Here is a 24,831-nt window from a genome sequence, read left to right as displayed (position 1 = left end):
CTTAGCACTCCTGCTTTTTTCTCATTTCCATTTCTCTTATCAGCAGATATGTGAATGGGTACCACTTTGCCGCACATAGGGTAAAACTTCATGTAGGCTCAAGTAGGTCACAACTGAGTTTCCTGTGAGGAGGGTTTTTTTTTCAGCCTTGTGCCTATTACAAGCTGTGATCTGATTAACTTGTAAGATCTAGGCCTTGTTTTCTATTGAGTGTAGGGCAGAAAAACACGGCTTTGGGGTAGTAAAGGAAGCAGGATTCTTCCTTCTGAAAGAGGGTCTGAGCAGGACACTGGGAACCTGCCTTTCCAGGGGCACTTCCAGAGTGTGCTCTATACACTAGACTGGGATAAACTGACCATTTAAGTTTATAACACAAAAAAAAGGCTGTCTTAGTTGTTTCTGGTTTTTTGGTTTTTTTTTTTTTTCCCTCCACAGGATAGCCACATAACTCACCATCAGACCCAGGTGATACCTGCCCTTTCATTTTAGCTGAACATTGTAAATTTGTCCTAGGCAGCCCTGTGAACAAATCTTGTCAGATTCACTGTGCTAGCTTACTGGGTAGGTGAGATAATTTTAATACGTATATTAATATATTCAAGGTTGCTACTTGTCCTGTGAATTACAGGATGTCCTATATCACAGGGCAAGCCCCATGTCTTGGCATGTCTTGTGTGTGTTTTCCCTGCCTCCCCACCCTTATTCTGAGCATCTCTTCCTAGCTGAATTTGCAGACCACATCAGTGGTCTCCAGTGCCATGGCAGGAGGAGGAGAAGGGTGGGGACTCTCCTGCTTTGAACTGTGTGACCCAGTTCAAGGGATGTGCAAAGTGAGTTGAGCTGAATGGGCCTTTTTCTGTCTCACAGGAGATCCTCTAAACTGATAATCTTACTTATACTTTGGGACAGTTTGAAATTAAAATTTCTACCTAATCTGTATCCAGAAAAGATGTTTAAAATAATAATTTTTTAACATAAAGAGATCTAACACTCCAGTATTAAGAGTGGCTGGTTCAAAACTGCTATTGTGACTTGAATTCAGCTTCCTTACACGTAATCTCTTACATGTTTAGTTATGTAGCCACATGTGATTTTGCTGTTCCATTCAGACCATGGCTGGCATGTTTCCGTTTGCTTTGTCGTGGTCAGCCACGAGGACCATCTCCTCCTCAGAGCTGCAGGCTGGTAATCAGTCATTCTCAGTGGTCCTTGAATAAAGCAGGCTCAGTTGTTGGAAGGAGACGTATTTACAGCTCCAGTGTGTCAGATGAACTGTGAGGGTCTGTTTTATCAGCAGGGAGTTTGAGAGAATGACACAGTGAAAGGCTGTGCAGTATGAGAGCAGTGGGAGGAGGGCCATCATTCTGTGCAGACAGACTCTTTGCCACCACAGCAGCTTTCTCTTCCCACCAAGGCACTCTCTCCAACCATGAAAGGGATTACAGCTTTCTGAGGAAAAAGTAAAAGTCATGGACAAGCAGCAAAATACCCTCAGTTTGGTTTAGTTACTTTCCTGAATCTCTTAACCCGAAACTAACAGTGAAAGTCAGTGTGATGCAGGCACTCCCTATGAAAAGCTGAGACCTAACCATAAAGGACTGTCTTATCTTACCTGTGCAGTTCCTTAGCTTTACTTCTTGTAATTTTGTCCTCAATGGGACTGGATTGCAGTAGCCCAAGTTCTGATGATGTTTGATTGAATCTCCAATATCTTTGTGTCTCACCACAGATAGCAGAGTGGAGTAAGATACTGTGAAGCATTAAGGACTGCATTGCATGATGTCTCAGACAGTTTGAGCTGAATGCTGTTCCTTAAGACCTTAAATGTCTTGTGACCTGACAAGTGCTCCCATTCCCTGTTTAACTTGCAACAGTTGAAACACCTCAGCACATCTGAGATGTGACATCAAGGAGAGCAGAGATAAGAAGCTGCTTTAGTTGAGATGCTCACTACCTTGCATTAACCAGAAGAAAGGGAAAACACGAGACCATAGCCATGTGTCAGTTATGTTTATTTTCAGCTTCAGTGAGAAACTTTTCCCCTGAATTAATAACTTATATATTGAGATGAATGAAGCTGAAGTCCTTTGGTATTCCTCATTGCTTAGGATGCACTGTATGTGAAGAAGAAATTCTTCAAGGTTACAGCCTAGCTTTTCAGTCTTGTATGGGGAGACTTTATTAGCAAGTGGCTGAAATGCAAGTAAAAGCAAGGATTTCTTTCACTACTTCCTGTGGATAGACAGGTGTTCAGCCATCCCCAGGAAAGCAGGTCTGTCTACAGCATGCAAAGCAGTTTCTTGGGAAGACAAATGCCGTAACTCCAAATGTCTCCACTTCCTCATTCTTCTCCCCACTTTATATACTGAGGTGATGTCATATGGTCTGGAACATCCCTTTGTTCAGTTTGGGTCACCTGTCCCAGCTGTGTCTTCTCCCAATTTCCCATGCATCCCCAGTCTCCTTGCCAGTGTGGCAGAACAAAAAGCAGAAAAGCTCCTGGCTTTGTGCAAGCACTGCCCAGCAATTACAAAGCCATCTCTATATTATCAACACTGTGATCAACAGTTTCAAAACACAGCCCCAAATTAGCCACTGTGAAGAAAGTTAACTCTACCCCAGCCAAAATAAGCACACCTATCCAACATAAGAGAGTCTGGAATCACAAGATAAGCATGCTGACCTTGCCAATCCCACTGCATGGGAAGGGCAGTACATCTCAGCTGAAGTGTAAATGGTTGTTCACTTTGTGTTTGATTTCTTGTGCTTGTTTTGTAGCAGAGGGGATGTGTCCTAGTGAAAGCAACATGGGAAAACGTGACAAATGCAACTTGGATATTTTCTGTTCCCTCCTTACTGCCTTGTGTTTTTCCTGCACAGAAGGCAGTTCTGACCTGTAACTTTAGATATATTGTTTAGATATGGATTAATGTTGCTTTTTCACACCTACCGGGCCTTGTCTGTTAGGACTAGTCAGTTGCTCAGTAGGTGTGAAAAAGCAACATCTATCGAGTGACTTTATAATACTACCTCAAAAGAAAGAATTTGAAGGTAAATACATCCATTAGCTGACATGTGAGATGGGGCCAGTAGTTCATCATCTGAGTCAGCTCCTCAGCTTTGTCTTCAGTAGAAGTTCTCATGTCTGTTGAAGTATTTCTTACCGTGTAGCTTTTACAGAGTCTAGAACGTGGAGAACAAGTAGTTCTTTAGTAGGTGGAGAACAAGCAGTTTTTTAGGGGAAAAAAGATCTTGGAGTGTTTGGAAAGAGAAATAACTGAGGAAGTGTTAGTCATTCCCCGTGCATAATGACAGTCCTAATTCGTACGTATTTCAGTATGTTAGTTAGACCATGTCAAAAGAGTGTCTTGGATACTGAAATAAATCGAGCTTATTTTTGGTCTAAATATCACATGCTTATCTGATATTGTATAACATTTGAGAAGACAAGTTCAAATTGTGAAGAAGGTTAATTAAGTTGAATCCTTTATGGTATTTGAAAAGAAGGATACCCTCAGGCACTGTTGGCCTCTTTTCTTTTTATGTTTTTCTTTCCTATAGATTTGATTTGTTTTTCTCATACTTGCACTTTTGTGTACAAAAGCAATTGTCCTACTTGATAGTGGGCTTTAGGATTCCTTAACAGAGTTAGGTTCAACCTCTGATTTAATAGAGCATTTATTTTTGCAGCCCTCTAAATCTTAAACTTCCTGGAGAAGTAGGAAAATCTTTTGCACAAACATCACCCATTTTGTTTGCCACTCTCATCTTTGCCTGTTTCTTTAGTAAGTGGGTGTTACAATTTCTCTTCCCTTACTGGCAGGGGATTTTTTGGAAAAAGGCTGAGGCAGCACTCTGTTTTACTAAATGTCCAACCAGTGGGGTAGTGGTGGAGTAGCCTTGGTCTATGTAGAAGTGAAACATAGAGACTCTGCTCTTTAGGAGCTTCTGCTCCTCCAAACCACTGCCATGCCAGTTTGGAGTTAGCTCTTCCACGTCCCTCTCTAACTGTATTTTGGAAACACTTGCCAGAATAAAGTGGACTGTTTCTTTTCAAAGGTACATAAACATGAGAAAGGGACCTGTACACCACGTAACTTCCCAGTTCAGACCCTGTCCTTCCCTTTCTGTTCCTACTTTATCTTTTATATCTTACTTACTTTTATCTTTATTTTATATATACCTTTTATCTGTCAGGTGAGGGTCAGTTACATTTGTGCAGGTAAACCAAGCCAATATTCTTCACCAGACCTTTATGCTGCACAAGTGAATTATGCAAATCTCTTTATGCTCTGCCTCATCTTGCCAGCTACAGTCAAACTTCTTGCAGCATCCTGAAGTCCTGGCAATGGCACCATAGAGGGAAAAACCTGCTGGATGACAACAGAAAATTGTTTGCCATTTTCACTTTGCTTTAGGCATGGTATTTAGAATGAAAAGAAACCTAAGCTACAAAGTCTGTACCTGGGAAAATCTGCTGTCTCCCTTTTAAGGGTTAATATCAAATTCTGAAGTTTCAAAGGCCTTTTTTTGTGCCTTGTTTTCCCATGTCCCAAACTAATTTTCAGCTTTATTGTCTTGCAGCAGAGAACATTACAAATGATAGAGCTTTTAGGTCTGAATAAATTGAAGACAAAATAGTCAATGCAAGTTTATAAATATTGCGAAGTTTTTGTGTGGGAAATATAAGAAAACCCCAAGTACTCAGCTCTAGAGGAATGAATAAAAATATTAGAAGTTGCTGAGGATAGTGAAAATTGATTAGTCCATCTTTTGTGTGGTATCTCATAGTGTTGCTAACTTAAACTTAGTACTGAATAATTTCAAGTAAAAAATGCCAATGTCAACATATTGCCTTCATCATGGATGGTAATAATGTAATTTTTGTTTCATAAATTTCCTGAATAATTTAGTTGTGAAGAAGGTGCCTTCTAAAGCTGTGAAATGATAACTTAGTAACTGGAGTGTATGGCTTGCAGGCAATCCCAATAAGGAGCAACAGCTGAGTTTATAAATTATTTGGAAATGTGTACATGCCATTCAACTAAATCATTGTTGTAGGGGGGAAAGAAAACCTTTTTTTTGCTGTTACCATTTTTCCTGAGCTGTTCTGTGCATTCCCTGGGATGCACTTCCCTTTTGCAGTGGTTGATGAGCTGATGCTCCAGTTTGGTGTGATAAACCACCTCAATGCCAAATGACCCTAAGAGGGACCATCACTTGTCATCATTGTTTTCTTTGCTTACCCCAACTCCCTAAGTTAGAAGGCCAAAAGGAAACAAATGATGTATTTTGTAAAATGCAGTGAGCCTGTTTCCAAGAAATTTTGGAAAACTGGTTCTGATTGTGATAAGATGCTCCTTCTGTATGTGTACGTGAGTACCTTTCAGCTGAAAAAAGGATATTTTGCAACATCACATGGTCTCAGAATCTCCAGTCAGAGTTGTCACAGAGTTACTCCTTTGCCTGTTTACTTTTAAACCTAAATTTCATATAGGCAAATATTAATTTTATTTTCACAGGGTTTGATTGTGTAGACAAAATTAGTCATTTATTGCCTGGCTGATTTTCAAAGAAAAACAAAGCTTTTGCAAACCTTTGGCTATAATTTTGAAATCCCTTAGAAAGTAGTTCCCTCAAATTACATTTCTCACAGTTTAAAAAAAATCCAAATTTGCAGATGATCGAAGTGGTTTCTGGTAATCTGCTGTTAAAAAAGAAAAAGAGAGAAAAAATAAATCTAAATATTTCTAAATATTTTTTACTTTTCCTTTTTCTGGATATGATACATTTTGTATATTATTACAGTATTTTTCCCTGAACTTGAATTTTAAAATTATGACAGATTTTTACTATAGTATATTTTTTTTGTATTTGCATTTCTGTGAAATTTACCTTTTGAACAGGGATTAATAACAGTTTTATTTTATTTTTTGGAGTTTGAATTTGCAACCATAGATGTGGGGCAAAAAGGCAATACAAGAGTATATTTTGCAACCCTTGCTTGCATTGAGTAGTAATTATTCAAATAAGCCTGTGCTGGATACGTATGTAAATAACTGTTCACATGTAACTCAGTTCATGGTTTCATGGTAACACAACAGAAGCTCCAGCAGGAAAAATAGGGTAAGGAGTTCTCCTTTCCTTGTTCCTTCTGCACTGTTTCTGCTCTCTACCCAGAGGAGCACTGTGCTGCCTGTTCACTTGCTCCACTGCAGACATTTGCAAAGATACAATATGAGCTTGATCAGCAAACTGATCTGAACTAATTAAAATGAAGGAGGAAAAATATTCTGAAATTTACAGATTTAAGGAGGGATTACAATGTACCAAAATTGACATTTTGATTGATACTTTCAAAAACTGAAGTGGTGACTATTCTATATATATTTTTTAATCTCCTGCCCTAGGAAGTATATTTTGAATATTAAGTATCCAGATCTGGAGTTGACACGGGTTTGGATTGATATGTCCCAAATCTGAAAAAGAGCAGATGCACGATGCAGGAAATCTAAGTGAGAAAGCTGAGGACGCTTCTTAGTTAGAGGGATTGTCTGTCTTGATTGTCCATCAGATTTCATTAAGACTTTGCACTGAAGGACACAAATTCCTAGGGAAATTTTGTCCTCACTAAGGAGATGTTGAAACTCAGAAAACAGTTCCGCCTTGCTTTCATTTTTCTTTTGAGCTACAAATATTTCCTCCTAGTGTTCCTTTTGTATCAATGTGATAAGTATGTTTTTCAGAACATATTTTTTTCTGGTGAGCCCCTCCATAACTATGTGTGATGCAAAGATTTGTGCCTTAAAAAGTGACAATTGCTTGTTACATTTGGCTGAGAGATGCCATGATCAGACTGGGTGCATTTTCTCTTTTCTGCTCTCTAGAACTTGCACTGTGAATTTAATACATTTTTTACAACTTTTTGAATGTTAAAGGTGCTTACAGTGCCTAATTGTTTCAATAAACAGACACAATCTGGGAGGTGGGAGTGGGAACCAGAAGATATGTGAGGTGAGTAGTGTTGCAACACCTGAGCTTACCACATCACTTAGTGGCTCAGTTTTCCCCAGTGAAAACTGGAGAAGGTGGCATGCATAAGAAGCTCTGTCTAAAGTGAAAATGTACCTTGTGCATTTGGACCAATATTGACTTAGAAGGCTTATCTGAAAAGTTGTTTTCATTTGTTTTGAGGAAGGTATACGGTGACTTAATGGCTGTACAGATTAATACTTGCATAATGGGAAGATGGGAAGCACAAGCTAATGCAGATATTTTGATACTTAAAGTTGAGGATGTTTTCCTGCCCTGAGGAAAGCTGAGAATCTGTAACTCTTTCTGGTTTCTGCAGAATTCTGGAATTCTGAGTCTTCAGCATCTCTGCAAATTAGATTGTCTTTGTTATTGTGTAACTACAGTTGGCAGGGAACAGGGCAATTCCTTGGCACCAGTCATATTGTGAAAAGTTTATATTGGGTGTCAGCCTGAAACTCCCACAGTTGTTTATAACAAGATAACAATGTGTCATGCAAACAGCTTCATGTTCTGAGGGATGGTCTGGGAACAAAGGAGTGTTTGAGGGGAAGTGGGGACAGGGAAAATGTGCAAAAAATGCCTAATACTATAACGAAGAAAAGTAGTGATATATAGGTTTGTTAAGAGGTAAGTGTGGCTGTTACAGGGGCTTCTTAATGGAGTATTGCTATTCTGAAAAAGAACTTTCAGAATAATTGGTGAGGGTTCAGTTATCCTGAGCCAAGCAGAAAAGCATTTAGAGCCATTGACTTGGAAATAACCCCAAATAAGGCAGGTTTCTGTGACCAAATGCAGATTCAAAGGCTGATCTTGTGACCTGGGAAACTGGTTCTAATCTGCTGAAATCTTCATAACAGAGATAATTCAGTGTAGCAACCAGGTGCAGACGTTTACTGATGTTTTTATTTTTTAACCTTGATTTTGTCAAAAGGATTTTTTTGATTCTTGTGTCATGTTAATGTAACCTGGTAGAGAAATGAAATATATTTGTATTATCAGTATTGAGACTTCAAATCATAGTTAACTTTGAATCCTTCTTGTGCTCTCTAATGAAGCACTCTAGGGATCTAGAGATAAGATGGATAATAATTATGTTTTTCTTAAGTACTAGCAGTACAATTTTCACTACTGAGAACAGTAGAATTGTTTTGAGTGGGAGAGCCTGTGATGGGAACTCTTAAAGTTTTGTGTGCATTAAGCTGGTCTGAAAGTTAATACTGACTTTTAATTTTTTGGAAAATGTTTGTATTTTCAGTTTATAGTAGTATTCTTCCGTCTGCAATTACCTTTAAGATTGCCAATTTATTTTTAGAAGTGCAATAAATCAGAATTGGTCAGCTTTAGTAGTTAAATTACATATCCAAGACAATTACTGATTAAAAAAGATCTACCTTCGTCCCAGAATGCAATATGACAGATTACCAACAAAATGTACGTGTGTGTATTTCAGAAGAAGAGAAATAACAAAAAGAGATTATTCATAGTAATCACCGTTTCCAGTCCAATCATCATCTTTTACTTAAGCATCCTAGCCCCCTCTTATTTATTTAAACCACTGTGTATTTTTTTTTAACATATGAAGAGGTATTCCTAGGAAAGAAAGAGATATTTTAAAGCTGTTAACAACTACTTCCAGCTGTTGAGATACCAGCAGTATGGGCTATGAGAGCTCAGCTGGTCAAACCAGGGAGTGAAAAGTAGTATCAACACTATACTGGAAGGCAAAAGGTGCCATTTTATATATTGTGACAGCCATTAATTGCTCACAAAATGAGACACACTGCAGTGAGTTTGTTTACATTTGATTTTATTAAAAATTAAGTAATGTAAGGCAATGTTGTGAGGAGGTTGGTGGTTTTTCAAAATTCTCTGCCACAATTCTGTGAAATGTACTTTCTGTCCATGCTGAAGTTATGTTGCCTGCAGAGAAAAATGTGCATGCCATTTCCCCAGTGGATTTTGAAACACTCTAAGTAGCAAATAGGTGCATAAAGTAAGCCCTGTGAAGAATGAATTTTTTTTTTTGTTTTATCCTAGGGCTTTGGCTTGGCTAATGCCCCCACCCCCTCCAAACAGTTGAGAGATTGTTCACAGTCTCTGGTGCTTCAGCAGATGCTGCTGTTCCTTCTTCAAGCCATGGCTTCAGCTCCAACCATGCTGCTCTAGTCTGAGTTGCTCTCCAGGCCTGTGCCTGCAACTTCTCTTGGCTTTGGAGCACATCTTTGGGCAGGGAGGGCCCAAGTGGTGCCATGGGCAAGGCTGGCAGAAAGTGAGCAAAGCAAAAGGGAGTGGGGAAAAGATTTCTGGAACAGCATCTCCACAACCTCTCCCACACCTTTCATTCCTGCCTCTGTGTCACTCCATTTAATGTGTCTGTGCAGGCAGCTGCCTGTGCTGCATGATGAAATGTCTGGTTAGGTCCCTTCCCTAACCTGCTTCCCAGCCTGGCAGGAGGAACACCCGCACACGGCATGGTGGCATGACAGGACAGTGGTGAGCTGATGAGGGAGGAGGCAGCTGTGTTTAAGCTGGCATCATTGCAAAGAACAGAGATTGCCTACGGCACGACCCTGGAGCCAGATCTGCAAACAAAGTAGCTGTGGGTGCATTGGTTTTTATGTACTCCTAAGATTGTCCTACAGGTATCAGTCATGATGTAGACCTTAAAGCAGCTTAACAGTACTGAGTGACCAAAACTGTCTGAATTCAGTCACTTGATTTTGATAGTCAGCATGAAGTGTTTCTAAACAGAAGTTGGAAGGCATATGCTTAGCAGTTTCTGAAAAATAAGGTTAAATTCTTTGTGCTCAAACTGACGTCTTCTAAACAGCCATTTGTGTCTGAAAATTTTCTTCGATACAATTGGGGTAAATTTTCAAAATTACTTTTACTGATCCATCTTAGGTACAAAGGGTTGTAGTAAATGGGATTACATCAGGCTGATGGCTGGTCACTAGTGGAATTCTCCAGGGAGTTCTCCAGTGGAATTCTCCAGTTCTCTTCATTTTAGGCCCAGCTTTCTTCAACATCCTTACAAATGAGTTGAATGAAGAATCAAAAGAATATTAAGTGAGTTTTCCAAAAATACTCAATTGGGAGGAGCTGTTGACTGCCTCAAGGGCAGAAAGAGGCCCTGCAGAGAGCCCTTGACAAATTACAGAGATGGGCAATCACCAACCATTTGAAGTTTAACAAGGGCACAGTCTGGATTCTGCACCTGGCATGGGACAGTTGGTTGTGTGTATAGACCAGAGAATGAGAGGCTGGAAAGCAGCACTGTGGAAAGAGACCTGGGAGTCATGGTTGATGGCAAGCTGACTATGAATCAGCAGTGCCCTGGCAGCCAGGAGGGCCAATTCTGTCCTGGGGTGCATCAGGCACAGCATCACCAGCTGGGCAAGGGAGGGGATTGTCCTGCTCTGCTCTGCTCTGCTCTGGGGCAGCCTCACCTCGAGTTCTGTGTGCAGTTTTGGGTGCCACAATGTAAGAAAGACATTAAACTATTCAGGAGCATCCAAAGGAGGGCAGCAAGGATGGTGAAGGGTTTAGAGGGGAATCCATATGAAGAATGTCTGAGGACACTTGGTCTGTTCAGTCTGGAGGAGACTGAGGGGAGACTTCATTGCAGTTGCAGCTTCTTTGAGAGGGGAGGAGAAGGGACAGACGCTGATCTCTTCCCTGTGGTGACCAGTGACAGGACCCAAGGGAATGGCCTGGAGTTGCATCAGGAGAAGTTTAGGTTGGATATTAGAAAAAGTTTCTTCACTTAGAAGATGGTTTGGCAATGGAATAGGCTCCCCAGAGAAGTGATCACAGCACCAAGCCTGACAGTTGAAGGAGCATTTGGAATGCTTGGGTCCTGTTCTGGGGCAGGAGTTTGACTTCCATGATCCTTGTAGGTCTCTTCCATGCAGGATATTCTATGATCCTATGATCTTCAATTTTGTATATAGAACTCTTTTGCAAATGACATTTATATATGCACAAACCTTAGCAATCAAAACTTCTGTACAAGTTAGAAACTTCTATACAGGTTTGTGGTGAAGAGCAGTTGTACACTGCTGCTTGCCTGAAGCACATTTCAGACTTCTCACCCATATTCTCTGTGACATAGGCTGCAGTGTACCTGATTTCATCCCAGTCACATACAGCTTTTGGCTTCCTGGGAATGTGCCAGTGCAACCCTCGGCTGAGCAAAGCCTGAACTTTTTAGTCTAATAATTAACTTTTGTAAACTTCCATGTGAGCTCCAGTCTTCTGTATATTCAGGCAGTTTCATTTATAAGTAAAAGCTCTTTTTGTTACAGAAGTCTCAAATTCTGTGATCCTCCAAAGATCTGGTAATGTTTTATTCCTCATCTTTACAGGAACTGATGTTCAATGGCTAGAAGAGAGCTGACAAGTGGCTGAAATGAATACGACTACTATCCTACAAGAGATTTTGATTAAAAGATCACAGCAGAAGAAGAGGACTTCTCCCTTAAACTACAAAGAGAGGCTTTTTGTACTTACAAAGTCTATGCTGACATACTACGAAGGTCGAGCGGAGGTAGGAGACACAGATTGCCTTTGTTCCTTTTTGCTTTTGTACCATAGTGGCTTTTTTTCCTACTGTATGCCATACTATCAAGAGCTGATGGGGGAAATGGTCATTAGTGGCCATGAATATGAGCTCTTATTTATAATGCAAGTTAACAGAGGTGGAGATAACTTACCTGGTAGTCAATGTGAATTGCTTCTCAATCAGAGAAGTAATGCATAGCCAGGATGGCAGGAATGACATAAAACAGAGGTGGTCATCAAAGCTGATTTCTTTCTCTCTCCAGAGAGATGAAAGATCACAGCTATGATGAACTGGGGAAAAGGTAGAAAAAGTTGCAATTGCAGTTTCTTGTAGCTGTGTGTACCGTGAAGGCCATTGCATTCACATCTGGCAATTAACTGCATAGGAGTAGTGCATTGCAAACCAAGTTCAGTAGAGACAAGATCCTTTAGAGTGGATCATGCAACCCTGTGATTGAAATGAAGCTGGAAGCATTTTATCTTTGACCATCCCAATTACCGCTTTCAGTGTAAATTCAGTTACTCAGGAAGTCATTAGTGCAAGCTATGCAAATCCTCAGACCAGGATTTTTTCAAAAAATCTCCAGACTCAGTTTCATCAAGGTCACCTGCCCTCAGAGTGCCCTGTCATATCCTCAGTGCTGGGGTGAGATTTTCCACTTAAGTGAGGCTACTTTCCATGTTTGTCACAATGCTGGGGAGGATTAAAATGACTGCAGTAGCTTGTGAAACATGTTGTATACCTTGGGAAGCCATTTAACAAATAAAGCTTAATGGAGGGAACCCTGCAACGTCTTGTGTTGGCTGTCTTAGCTCTGATAAAAGAAGAGGGTAGAGGAGAGCTAAGGCTTGCTAAGCGTGTTTCTCTGCCAGACCTTATGGTTGCACTGGAACTGAGCTGACTTACCGTGCTACAGGATGCTCACAGCACTTTGTTCTCTGAAAATAGCTTGGACACAGTCAGGGATTAATAACAAGATCGCAGACTGAGGTTGGAGAGGGCCTCTGGAGGCTGTCTAATCCAAGCCCCCTACTCAAGCAGGGCCACACAGAGCTGGTTGCCCAGAGCCAGCTGGCTTTTTTTAATATCTTTGTCCAGTTGGCTGTTGAGTATCTCCATCGATGGAGTCTTCACAGCCTTGCTTGGCTAACTTTTACTGTGAGTCACCCTCATAGTAAAAAAAGACCATCATAGTTTCCGATGTTCAGATGGAACCTCTTGTCTTTCAGTTTGTGCCCACTGCGTCTGCCTCTGTCACTGGACACTGCTGGCAGTAGCCTGGCTCTGTCTTTGCACGCTCCTGTCAGGCATTTTATGTCCCATTTTATGCTGGCAGAGTGTATCAGTTACTCTTATTTCAGTGGCTCTGGCCTCCTCTCAGAGAATAAAGAGGTGGGGGCTAAGAAGGCCTCTGAAATACATCTTGCATGCTTATCCCATGTCTTACATTCAGATCAAATAGAAATGTGACAAACAGGTTTTGCAGGTCTGATTGTCACCCTTTAAGAAGTTACCATTTCCAGCTTACCCTCTTCCAGTCTTCCCCTTCCAGCTTTTCCTTTGCCCTGCGGGTTAATGTCCTCTGGCTAAAATGCTTTTCCAGGAGACTGACTTGAGGATCTCTCTGAGAGGATGTTTAAATGATCAATTGTATTTGCAGTGAGATTGAACAGGTCAGCCCATAGTACCCTCAGTGGAGGATGCAGTAACTTTTAAAAAATTTTCTGTCTCAGATACAGCCAGTTGGGCTGAAAATATACATTATGCCTATGCTATGCCATCAGTTTGCTGCTGAAAAAGGCCATTTTATTCCTGTCCTAGCCTTCCTAGACTCCCCTACTTGCTTGAATTCATTCTGGCCCATCTTGGAATCTGTAAAAAATTGCTGATCATGGAATCATAGAATGGCCTGGGTCAGGAGGGACCTTGAAGTTCATCTAGTTCAAACCCCTCTGACCCTGGGCAGAGATACTTTCTACTAGCCCAGATTTCTCACAGCTCCATCCAGCCTGGCCTAGAGCACTTCTAGGGATGGGGCATCCACCTCCTTTGTGGACAACCTGTTCCAGTGCCTCACCACCCTCACAGTAAAGAATTATTTCCTGAAGTCTACTCTTCCTGAAACCTGTGCTTAGTTGGAAGCTATTCCCCATTGTCCTGTCACTACATGCCCTTGGAAACAGTTCCTCTCTTGCCTGTCATCTCCCTTTGGCTGCTGGAAGGCCGCAATTAGGTCAGCAGAAAGATATTTGATCTGGTTTTATTTCTGCTGGATTAGTATTCTGCTGGGTTAGCACGCTGCATGAGCTGGGTGCAGGATCTAACAAGTGCCAGAGGCCGTGCCAGGTGGTGGAGGAGAACAGGATGCTCCAACTGTTAACATCAGCAGGTTGTTAGACTAGCTCAGCCATAATGCATTACTTTCCAGTCTCAAATCATTTTCATTTTCACTGTTCCTCTCATTTTAGATTCTTTTAAACATGAATCAGCATTTTATTTTGTTAACAGTGTTGTCTGAAAATAGTGAGCTCTGATCTTAAAGGGGCAGATGAATATTTTTGTCTCTTTAAAAAAACACAACTGTAAGACTAAGATCTCTGTGGCACAATTATTCCTTAATGCCTCTGGACCACTTAAATGGCAAAGATGTTTGTGGGTTTAATTATTTGTTTGGTTATTGTTTGGGTTTTTTAAAACCAATTGAGGTGGCTATAAATATGTATTTACAGTAAACTGCATATTCTGGCTGAGGTAATTTATATGAAGAGAAAAAAGTTATTAACCATCAAGATAATTTTGCCCCCTCTGAATAACTGTGTATTTATAGCTGAAATAAATGTGGCTACTGTGCATGCTGGTTGAATTTAAAGATATGACAGATGAAAGGATAGGTACAGACTGACTTAATTTTAGGCTTGGCAATATTCAAAGTCCAGATTGGTAAGATAAGCATGGAAATCCCAAGCCAAGAGGATCTCGCACCCTCATTTTAAACTCATAACTGCAGTGGTAGCAGTCTGCCAAGGGTGGTTGAGTTCTGCTCCTCTAGGCAAGTGCGTAATTCCCAATTTGATTGTTGGCCAATCTGAAGTATTTTCCTTTTTTCTTCCATTTTAACTTTTATAGAAGTTCAGTAGAGAGAGTTCAAGAAAAACTCAGGGTTTGTGGGCACATACATAATCATGCCACTTCTTTTTTTAAAACAAGACTAAAGTAAGTCTCGTTAACCAGATTAGTCAATACTCAAAGTGTGGGCAGGTTTGGATTATTAATAAAGTGACAGAATTAAACATTTTATATGTCTGGTGACAGGAGTGGAACATTTATGACAACAAAAAGCAGTCAACCATAGCAAAGAGTGTTTATGTAAATGCTGCTGAGAGATTTAATTGTTCTGTGCAGCCAGAAGTGGAGCATCACTTGCTCTTTGACCAGAAATGGCACATTATAGACGCCACACTTTTCTGTTTTTTCCTGTCCTATGTACTGAAAAAGTTCCATATACCTTACTTGGAGCAATAAATTATTATCTCCTAAACATGACTACTAGCAACAGGCTAAAATTTTGTTTTAGCTTGCTCATTACTGGTTTAAATCTTTTTGTATGTGCTTTCAAGCAGATCAGGCCCCCTGTCATGTTACAATGCCAGTGCATGCCCACAGTGAAGCTGGAACTGCACTGCTGCCATGAGAAGGAGAAACACAGTTTTTTCACTTAAAGATATTGCTCTGCTGTAAGTCATGGAGCAGGTGTGTGAGCTATTGATGGAGCATAGCTATGGAATTGTTGGAAAGGAATCAGTGATGAGGCTGCATTTCAAGACTGGTTTCGAAACACAGAAGCCTGAGGAAGGAGAATCCTGCTTTGGGGCACCTGTGCAAAGCTCTACAATTGCAATTAATATCACGGGAAACTTACTTTGCATAGGAAGCCAGTAGGACCTTGGCTTTTACTGATTAGCTTCTGGGCATTATGCTGTTGGATAAAAAATGTGGAAAAAGTATCCCCTTTAGGTTTGTTAAAAAGATGGACATTAAGAAGCTTGAAAATAAAAATACATCAGGAACCGATGTGCCTTAAGTATCATGGAGATACATTTTTAATGTCAGAAAATAGGAAAATTCTGTTTAAGCTGGGATGTGTTCTGGTTTTGTCTTTTTTTTTCTTGGTCATAAATTCTGAGAATTAGTAAGTGTAGCTGTTGGGGAAATGGCATCACTGCACTATTGTGCAATATTGGACTAACAATGATTATAAGCAAATAAAAAAGCTGAGCTAATGTTGTTTCTTGAAGCTCTTAATGGTTTCTTGGCTTTCATTGTTGGAAAGAGTATTTTCTGTATTTTCTCCTAATGTTGCAAAAGTGACTATTGCAATCTGAATGTGATGTGGTCCATTTACAATGAAGACGAAAATTCACTGTAGTAAGATATACCTACATTGGTCACCAAGCACAGAATGCTGTGGCTGGTCATGTGTATAAAAGTAGGGAAGAAGTAAAATATCTTCCTAGTCTGAGTATGGAGATGTACTATAAAGTACATCTTGCTGGTTATACTACAGTCAGAAAGACTTAAGATATGTACAGTATTCTCAAACATGCATTGTAGACGTACCAAGCCAGCTTTAAGCACATTTATATAGACGGCAGTAACTAGTTTGAAAGTGGGAGGTGGTAGGTATTTCTTCACAAACTGGCCCTTGTTCTTGAGCCCTGCTGCACTATTCTTACTGGTGTCAGCTGGAGTAATGGGTTGTAGTGCGACTTCGCTGGATAATATGGTTGTACAGCAAAGGCAGCATTTGTTTCAAATGAGGAAACACGGGCAAGAAATATTTTATTAGGAAATATCTTTTCAGTTTTGTGTGGTTTGAAAACTCTGCCTAATACTTCAGGTGCGCTTCTGGTCATTTTCCTGAACTATTTTCTTCCAAGAAATCAAAACATACTAGTCAGTATCAAATTTATAAGCAAATTTAAGCAATTTTGAAATTAACTGACTTGTTTGAAAATCAAATATTTCATGCAGTGATTAAAAAAAAAAATCTCATTTGGAATGGCTTTCTGTAATTTTGACCAGCAAAAATTTAGCTGAAGTTTTAGTATGACTTTTTCCAAATTGCTAATTTTCTATTGAATGGAGTATAGGCTTGAATTCCAAGGAGACATTTGTGGAAATAACACCACATATGTGTAGCCCTAGGTATGTTTAGCCATTTTCTGTCATAAGTGAGTTCATGTCTTGAACTTAAAATTCCCTGGAGTGTATTTTCAAAGGATCAGTGAATTCACACTTTCACTCGTGTCAGTTTGGAAAATCAAACCTTAAGTGTTTATCTAGGAGTCCACTGAAATTTTAGGCACTTCAGTAAATATCAGCTGGACAATGGAAAGGAGGACTCATTTTACCAGCGTGCCTGATGGCTGGTGTTGCCCAGTTCAAGTGCCCCCCACACTCCTTTGCAGGATGGCTGCAAAGAGCAGCATCATTTATTCCTCTTGAGTTAGCCAACAGGCCAAACCACACAAAAATAGCATCCAAGCTATTCCATGAGGATTGGCCACCACATACTCGTGGTTTATTGTCTTTCTCCTTGTGTGCCAATGAGTTTGGGTGCTGTGAATCCTTTCTTAGTGCACGATTAGAAGGTGTCTCTGAACTGGGCAGCTGGATGGCCTCAGCTGGAGCAGGCTTGCTGCTGCATTACAGAACAGCCATGACAGCAAGTAACACCTGCTTCACACAAGTTTTAGTTAGCTAATACTGGCAGGGCATCTTGCTTGAACTTAAGTGCCACCAGACTACAGGTTTTTGCTACAGATGCCATTTTAGGCAAGGGAAATTCGTCATGATGAAGGAAAGAGTGTAAGTGTAGGTGTTAAAGTACTTCTCACCAGTGAAATAGTTGAAAAGAGCTGGTCTGTGCAAGTGAGACGTCCTGCTAATTTGTTTGTTTGAAAGCTTTCACATTGATATTCCTCATGAGTGCGGTGCTTCCAAAAGGCGACACAGATGTGGTAATAATTTTATGAATCCTTGTCAATATGTAGACTGTTAGTATCCTCATATATATTGAACTTGTGCTATGTTCCCTTTCACCATGATATTTTTCTCTCTTTTTGTTGTTCAGCTTGCTTATCAGTGATACTCTTTAGTTTGAAAGTGTGCTGATGTGTGTGGTTTGGTTGATGTCCTCCCACACAAGGCACAGCGTGCTTGAATTAACCTTTCCATCCCGCTGCTGCTTGCACTGACCATGAATTTGAAGCTGACTACGAGCTTTTGAACATTAAATTTCTTTACGCTTTGGCATCTTTATTGTTTGCTCATGTTTGCTGTGTGGATGACAGTTCAAAGCAATAAATAGTGTACATTGGATTCTGCATTTTCAAAAGGCATAGGCTAAATCCTGGTTCCTGTGGTTACCCTGCATGTGTTTGGGTGGACAGGAGTCTCCAGTGTTTTCATGGAGGATGAGAAGGTGGCAGAGTTTGGGCTGCAATGCTCATTAGCTCTGGAACTGCTGCACAGAAGATATTGGAGTGGGCACATCACTTACCTGTTTTTTAGTGTGCAGAAACCTTTGCTTCTACAGAGATGGCAAATGATAGTTCCCTGAGGGAAAACATTTAAGAGTCTGAACTTGGGAGGTGCAGAATGGTCTTGTCTTCCATGGCAGTAGTCGTATTTGGCATTAGGATCAGACTTGTGTGAAAACTTTATTGTGTAAACAGGACTGTTACAACTGATAAAAACCAACCAGGATATAAATGAAAAAAGCAGAATACAAGCCTAAATATTCTGGGGGGTTGCTCATTTTGAAAGTCTCTTCCTAAGGAAAAAAGGTCCTTCTACAAAGGTTATGTTTGGTTCTTGTAATTTGAATATAGAACAGACAGAAGCTGCTGAAATTACAGTGGTGATATTTTAAGGAAGGAAAAATAAAAGCTCTGGGGCCCACCCTGAAGCTGTAGGTTTCAGGGTAAAATTGTGTAGCTTATTGCAACACTAATATTGTGCAAATACTTCATTTGGAGCACAACAACATTGTAGAGGTCCAAAAAGCTGTGCTTCTTACTTTACTTTTTTAACAGATTAATTCATTCTACTGTTGTTTATTCCTATAGCACTTATCCTTTATTTTTATTATTTCTAAAATAATTACCCTGATTTATGGGATTTCCTTAGTCATTGCATAGGTGATTTAATTATTTTATATAAATGAAAGCACAATTCAGTGTTATAATGCTTTTGAAACCAGTAGGAGAAATTTTTAGTTCCAAGTCACAGGTTGTAATGATAGAGCTTTCTTAAAGTACCTGTGAGTGAAAACTGTTCAAGTTGGAGACATAACATGAAGCTATTCATGTGAATGGGAGCAGCTTAACAGATGCATGGGAATGCTCACTTCTAAAGGGTAATTCATAAAGAAACCTGAGTTGTAAAAAAAAAAAAAAAAAAAGTTGGTTATGTTGTAGTAGTGATTTCCTGTTTTCTATAACATCTACTGGAAGAAAAGTCAGCTATAAAATGAGAATCTGCAATAACTATCTACAAGAATTTTGATTTTTATGAGATGAAACAAATGAAAAGTAGATGAAGTTGAGAAGCATAGATTGTAGTTGTTGAGCTATAGAAAAAGCATGGATGAGAATATTTACCTTATGACTTGACAGGAGTGGATGAGTCTTAAAGGTCTTAAGGAAGAACTGAAAAATAGATAAGAGAAGGCTAGAGAAGGCCTAGGTTTTAAAAAAGTGTGCAGAAGAGAAGCTGAGAAACTTTAATCTATGAAGATAATTGAGAGGAAAATGGAAGAAAAAATAGGCTTGTTGAAATGGTACCTGGAAGATGCAGAAATTGCACATCAGCCAACAAAGAAACAAAACAAAATAAATAAACAAAACAAAATAATCTCAGATTTATCTATGCTCTGTCTGCTATGAGGTAACAAGTCTTGTGGATAGCAGAGAGTAGCAGATATCCTGTGTTTTCATGCCAGTAAGGGTTCTTTGACACTGCTGAACGAGACATTTTCATATGTCAGCATTAGAAATTACCTATATAAACTTTGTGTAAATCTGATTGCAGAGGACTTGGGAAGCTGGTACTGTGTTGAATAGGCATCGGTGGCTTGTTTCCAGATTGAGAGCCTGTCTTGAATGGAATGTCCTATTCTGCATTGTAGTATTTTCACTGCTGAAAATACTGTTGTTGGAGTAGAAGCTTGTTGAGTTCTCAGGTGAAATAAAACTTGAAGGAGCTGCAAGTATTTTGACAAACAAGTCTAGAAATCCATGTGGTATATTTGGATTAGTTGTGTGGTGTGTTTGATTGTTTGCCTTTTTAATTTATTCTTTTTTTTAATTTTGTAGAATGTAATTAAGTGTGGACAAGTAAAAAAGGCATCAATGCTGAAATGTTCAGAAGATACAGAACAGCAATAAGTAGCCAAGTGTCCAGCCAGCAGGACCCCGGGGTCCTGCTGGCTGGACACTTGGCTACTTATTGCTGTTCTGTATCTGAACATTTCAGCAATCCTGCTGTAATCTGAACATTTCAGCAATCCTGCCTGTCGTTGTGGAGCCCAGCATCTGGACCTTGAGAAAGCAGTTAAAGCAGCAAGTGCCTTGGCTGAGTGACCTCTTGGATCCTGCTCTGGGCTTTGGTGGCTTGCCTGTGATGCCTGTGGACTTGGGCTCTCCTCTCTGCGTGGCTCAGGCTGCCCGAGTCTGGTGCTCAGACAGCATGGAGGCTGAGTTAGGGATGAATGTGAGGTGTCACCCACCCAGCAGCCAGAGCCTGGTCTTGAGCAGGGGAAAACAGGGCAGAAATCCAGCAGCTGGGCTGGGCAGACACAGAGAGCTCTGTGTGTGTGGACCTCACAAAAAATCAAGAAGACTTGTCTGAAATAACCTGAAGAGGTATAGCAGTTATTTTGACAGCTGAAGGATTGTAGGTTATTTAAGGCTTAATATGGATAGAGACCTGGCTGATTTATTATGTGTCCTTTACTTTTATGAGGTTGCAGCAATGTATCATAACTGCAGTTGTGCGCATTTTACTGGCTGCCTCTCCATTGCAGGAGAAGAGTAAGTTACAGATAATGCACTGTAGCCATGGTTAGGAAGTTGTATCAGTGCTATGCCAGAGAATTTATTTTTGTGCTTTTCAGTGTCTCCAGTGCTGGTCATTGACATCTGCTGAGCAGCCAGGCTATGGTAATGGATTCTCAGTCTCTTAATCTGCAAGACAGGGTTTAAAACTTTCTTCTTCTTAATTATGTTTGTATTTTTCCCCTTTAAATTCTTCCTTGCAGATAGATACTGGGTCAGGTCAGACTAGACCAGAATAGTAATTAACTTTTGCTTTTCATATAAATTCTAGCCACTTTTGAATGGTGAATAAAAATACTTGATACTTGCTTTTCTTAATAATTTAAATAATTGAAAGGAGAAGGGCATTCTTCAATGTATTTGACACACTGGAAAATATAGGAATAGAAAATGTGGCCACCCTAACACCTAGCTACAGTAATTATGTTCACATAATCCATAATTGCTTGCCTCAAGAGGGAAATGCAGAAATATCCAGTCAGTGCATTTATTAATAAATGGCAATACTATTAAAAGAAACAAAACCCCAAAACTCAAAAGCCCAACCTCCCTCCCTACAAAGAACCAGAAAATGAAAATACCCATACATGTGGCTCTGGAGCATATTCTTTCAGAGCAGCTGTTTGTAGGCAGTGTTGGCTTAGCCAGGCTTTTTGTGGTTTTGCAAAGTTGAAGAGCCACTCCATAAAAGGAGATAAAAGTAGTGCTGTGATGTGCTACACTTGTGAGAACACAAGCTCCATGGGTCACATGCCGATGACCTCAAGATTTCCTATACGGGGGTAGGCATGGAAGAAATAAATAATATGTACATCAAGGAAAGAGAGAGCATGGGGGAGACAAAAATCTAGATATTTCCTGCAACTGAGCTGACTTATGCATGTTTTCATTGAGACTTTTTTCTTCCAAATCTAATGCACTTTGTATTGTTCAACATCCCCACATACACACGTGTTTCTGTGGCTGTAAACAGTGCAATATGTTCATCAGCAAAGAGGAAATACCCTGAAGAAATATTTTCATCTGATAGTGAGGATATAGGCTTCTGTAGCTGTAAAGCTTCTGTATTTAGCAGAGGAGTCATTCTAAGTGTACAGAGGATCAGCAGTTTGATTGTACACTTATCTAACACTTGGGTATTTCTTGTCTTTATTTTTTTTTAAGGAATTGTGTAATCCTGTATTTGTTCCGTATCTGACAACATAGGTCTAGTGTTATGACTTCTTCAATTAGTGTTTAACATGCTAAAATAAAGAGGAATAGCTTATTCTTTTTGGATTGTATGGAAACAAGACTTGGCCATACCAATGTGAGCAAGGAGTAGGACTTCTAAAACTGTAAATCAATATTTCGAAACATAGGTAAATATAAAATATATACGGCATTTTAAAAAGCTTTGTATAATAGTTTCTGTATAGTCACTTCCCTTTAGTTATTTTCAGCAAGAAGATGCATTAAAAAAAACCAAAAACCACACTAAAACCCCATCCTTTAGTGCAACTTTGAAGTACATATTTTACCTATTTTAGGTTTTCCTTATTGGGATTTAGTATTTTTATACCTTTATTACTGTTCTAACCATATTTGCTTCTATAGGCCTCCCTCTAGAGGCATATGTCTATGTCTAGTAAAGGAGCAGACCAGGTTTGATAGGTCCCTTTGTTTCACTGACTTGTGATTCTTCCAAATTCTCTGTGAATACTTGTATCCCATTCAGAGAGCATGCATGAATGTTCTGGTAAAATACTGCTACTTCTACAATAAATCTAACTCTTTTCTACTCTGTTAGCCATCTTCCACCTCAAAAAAAAAAAAAAAAAGATTCTTTAGAAATGTCCCTCTGCTTTCTACACTTTGGCATTGCATGATCAACCATTATATTAATTTTGTCTCTTTGTAGCTTTTCTTGTTGCAAAGAGTGATTATGGTTGAATTTCTCAGGGCTGGCTCATGCCTGCATCTCTACTTCCCAACTGCTTCAGAGCTTGAACTCTGGCTTGATTCTGCATTTCATGTCTGCTGTACAGCTGGGTGTAGAGCCCATAGAACCCTGTCTGTCGAATGAATGCAACACAGTTATGGTACGCAAAATGTCCTATTATTATAAAGGGAAATCATTTATTAGGGAGGAGAGAGGAATTGCAGTGGGCTTTTTAGCATTTTTCGTGAGTCATTCTTTCTTGCTTCTGTGTGCCATAGTTTATTAATGAGTAATGGTCAGCTAAAACAGGGCTGCACACTTGGCATGAATACTGAACACTTACCACTTGCTTCTGATGTGATCTGAAAATGACTTTATCTGAAGGTTTGTTTTTAATTTTACATATGCAAGGTTTTTTTTTTAATCTATAAAACATGCAAAAACAGAAGAATCTTCCCTGACATTATGTTTAATAAGGCGGATTGCCTTGTGAGGTGGGTCAGCTTTGTGTTAGCTTAATTTAGTATCTTGTGATGAAGCAAACTGAGCCATCCTAAATCAAGAAAGCATAAAAAGGAATGAATTAGGAAATACAATTGCTATAATGATGTGCTGAACATCAGGGGATTTCCTTTATGTTTTTCCCCCAAATGTTAGATGTTTATCTAGTTGGATTTCTGTCCTTTGTCCTCCTGTCAGTGTTCTCTGAGTGAGCTCCCCGAATGCCAGAATTGGCATGAAAATCTCTGAGCTCAGAGGAGGGTGATTCAAGATAAAATAATAGTGTGTTCTACCAAGGGACTTCTGTGATTCTTGATACAAAAACTCCCTCCAAGGTGTATTGTCTGTCTGTCCTGCAACCTCAGTGAAGCAGCAGGTGGGACCCAAGCAGTATGAGTGCCCCTCTGGACACAGAAAGCAGAGTATATAAGTTACAGGAGTGGTAAGTGTTTCATCTTCTTTGCCTGTGGTTGTGCAAAAAGGACATCTGGAGAAGTGTCTTCAGCACAGTTGTGTGGGGTGTTGAATTCTGGGTCTCATGAAAGGGCTGATCTCCTTTGGACCCTCCTGTTCTGCTTTGGCTAACCTGGCAGCCCTGAAACTGCCAGTTCAGTCACACAGTGACAAGGGGAGGGAGAGGCAGTACTACCTGCTCTGCCCAGTGGTGTAGATTTTCAGTAACAGGTTTTGGCTTTTTCATAAATGTATGTTTTAGTTTAGGAAGTCAATGTTCAAGTAAGGGGATACGATAGAGTATCTTGAATTTGGAAGTGACCAAAATAAAATAAACAGAAAACTTAAAATGATTTTTTGGTAAAAAAATCCAAGGTTGCATACTTAATACAAAAATATTTTTCAGCGTCACTTGATAAATCTTTGTAGTACAACTCAGGGTAATGTTTATTATTTACTTTTTTTCTTTATGGTTGGTCAAAGTGTCTAATTCCCCCATATATTCCCCTTAAAAAACCCACCTCTCTTGTGTGTGTTGGTTTTTCTGGTAAAAAATAACAGTTGCAGCTTTATCTGAACTTATCCCTTGTCATTCTTGCTGATGCTTGCCATGATGTACATTAATTCTTTATGCATGTTTTCTCTGCACTGGTCTATGTAAGACTCAGAGTGCTAAACACATTTTAAGTGGTGATGAAATTTCATAGGTAGTAACCTGTAGTGTTTCTAGGGTGAGGAATTCTAACTGCTGTATTTGAAGTTATTCTTCGGTTCTATTTACAAGACTGTGTTTTCAGTTGCTTGTGATTGTACTGGACTTCTGCTATTCAGGCTAAAATTTCCATCCCCAAGAAAGAAGCTGAGTAAGGATTGACATATCTCAAATAATTCAGTAATTGCTAATTATTTCCACATTGTGTGAGCAGTGTCAGTATTTCAGAAGATGTACTCTGGACTGGATGTTCTGGATGTGCTTGGCAAATCTATTTTTTTAATGTGTTTTAATTCAGTACCAGCCATGAGCTGCTACTGCTTTTGTTTTGTTCCGGATTCTAGTAGAAACTTCCTCTCCTATTAGAGATTTGGTTGTCCCAAAAACAACCAAAGAGAGATGTGGCACTATACTTGTCTACTACACTACACTACACTGTCTTTCTGTGGATATCAGTGTAGACTAAACCTGCCTCTTATTATCAGCTGTTCTTCCAAAGGGCTGCTTCTCCAGAGTGTTGAACTAC

At 39.7% G+C, this 24,831-nt stretch overlaps 1 protein-coding gene across 2 annotated transcripts in view; it reads left to right on the top strand.

The window, feature by feature from the left end:
• TEC (tec protein tyrosine kinase) overlaps positions 1 to 24,831 on the top strand; it is a 43,810-nt gene that overhangs the window by 4,157 nt on the left and 14,822 nt on the right. For both annotated transcript variants that reach the window (XM_012573516.5, XM_030271022.4), the window contains exon 2: positions 11,403 to 11,584. In XM_012573516.5, coding sequence (XP_012428970.4) covers positions 11,447 to 11,584 — 138 coding nt within the window. In that variant the 5' untranslated portion in view covers positions 11,403 to 11,446. The remainder of the gene's footprint in view (positions 1 to 11,402; positions 11,585 to 24,831) is intronic.

This window comes from Taeniopygia guttata, chromosome 4, assembly GCF_048771995.1.
Source record: "Taeniopygia guttata chromosome 4, bTaeGut7.mat, whole genome shotgun sequence".
Classification (NCBI taxonomy): domain Eukaryota; kingdom Metazoa; phylum Chordata; class Aves; order Passeriformes; family Estrildidae; genus Taeniopygia; species Taeniopygia guttata.
The sequence above is the reverse complement of the archived record's forward strand: the minus strand, read 5'-3'. Positions and strand labels throughout refer to the sequence as shown.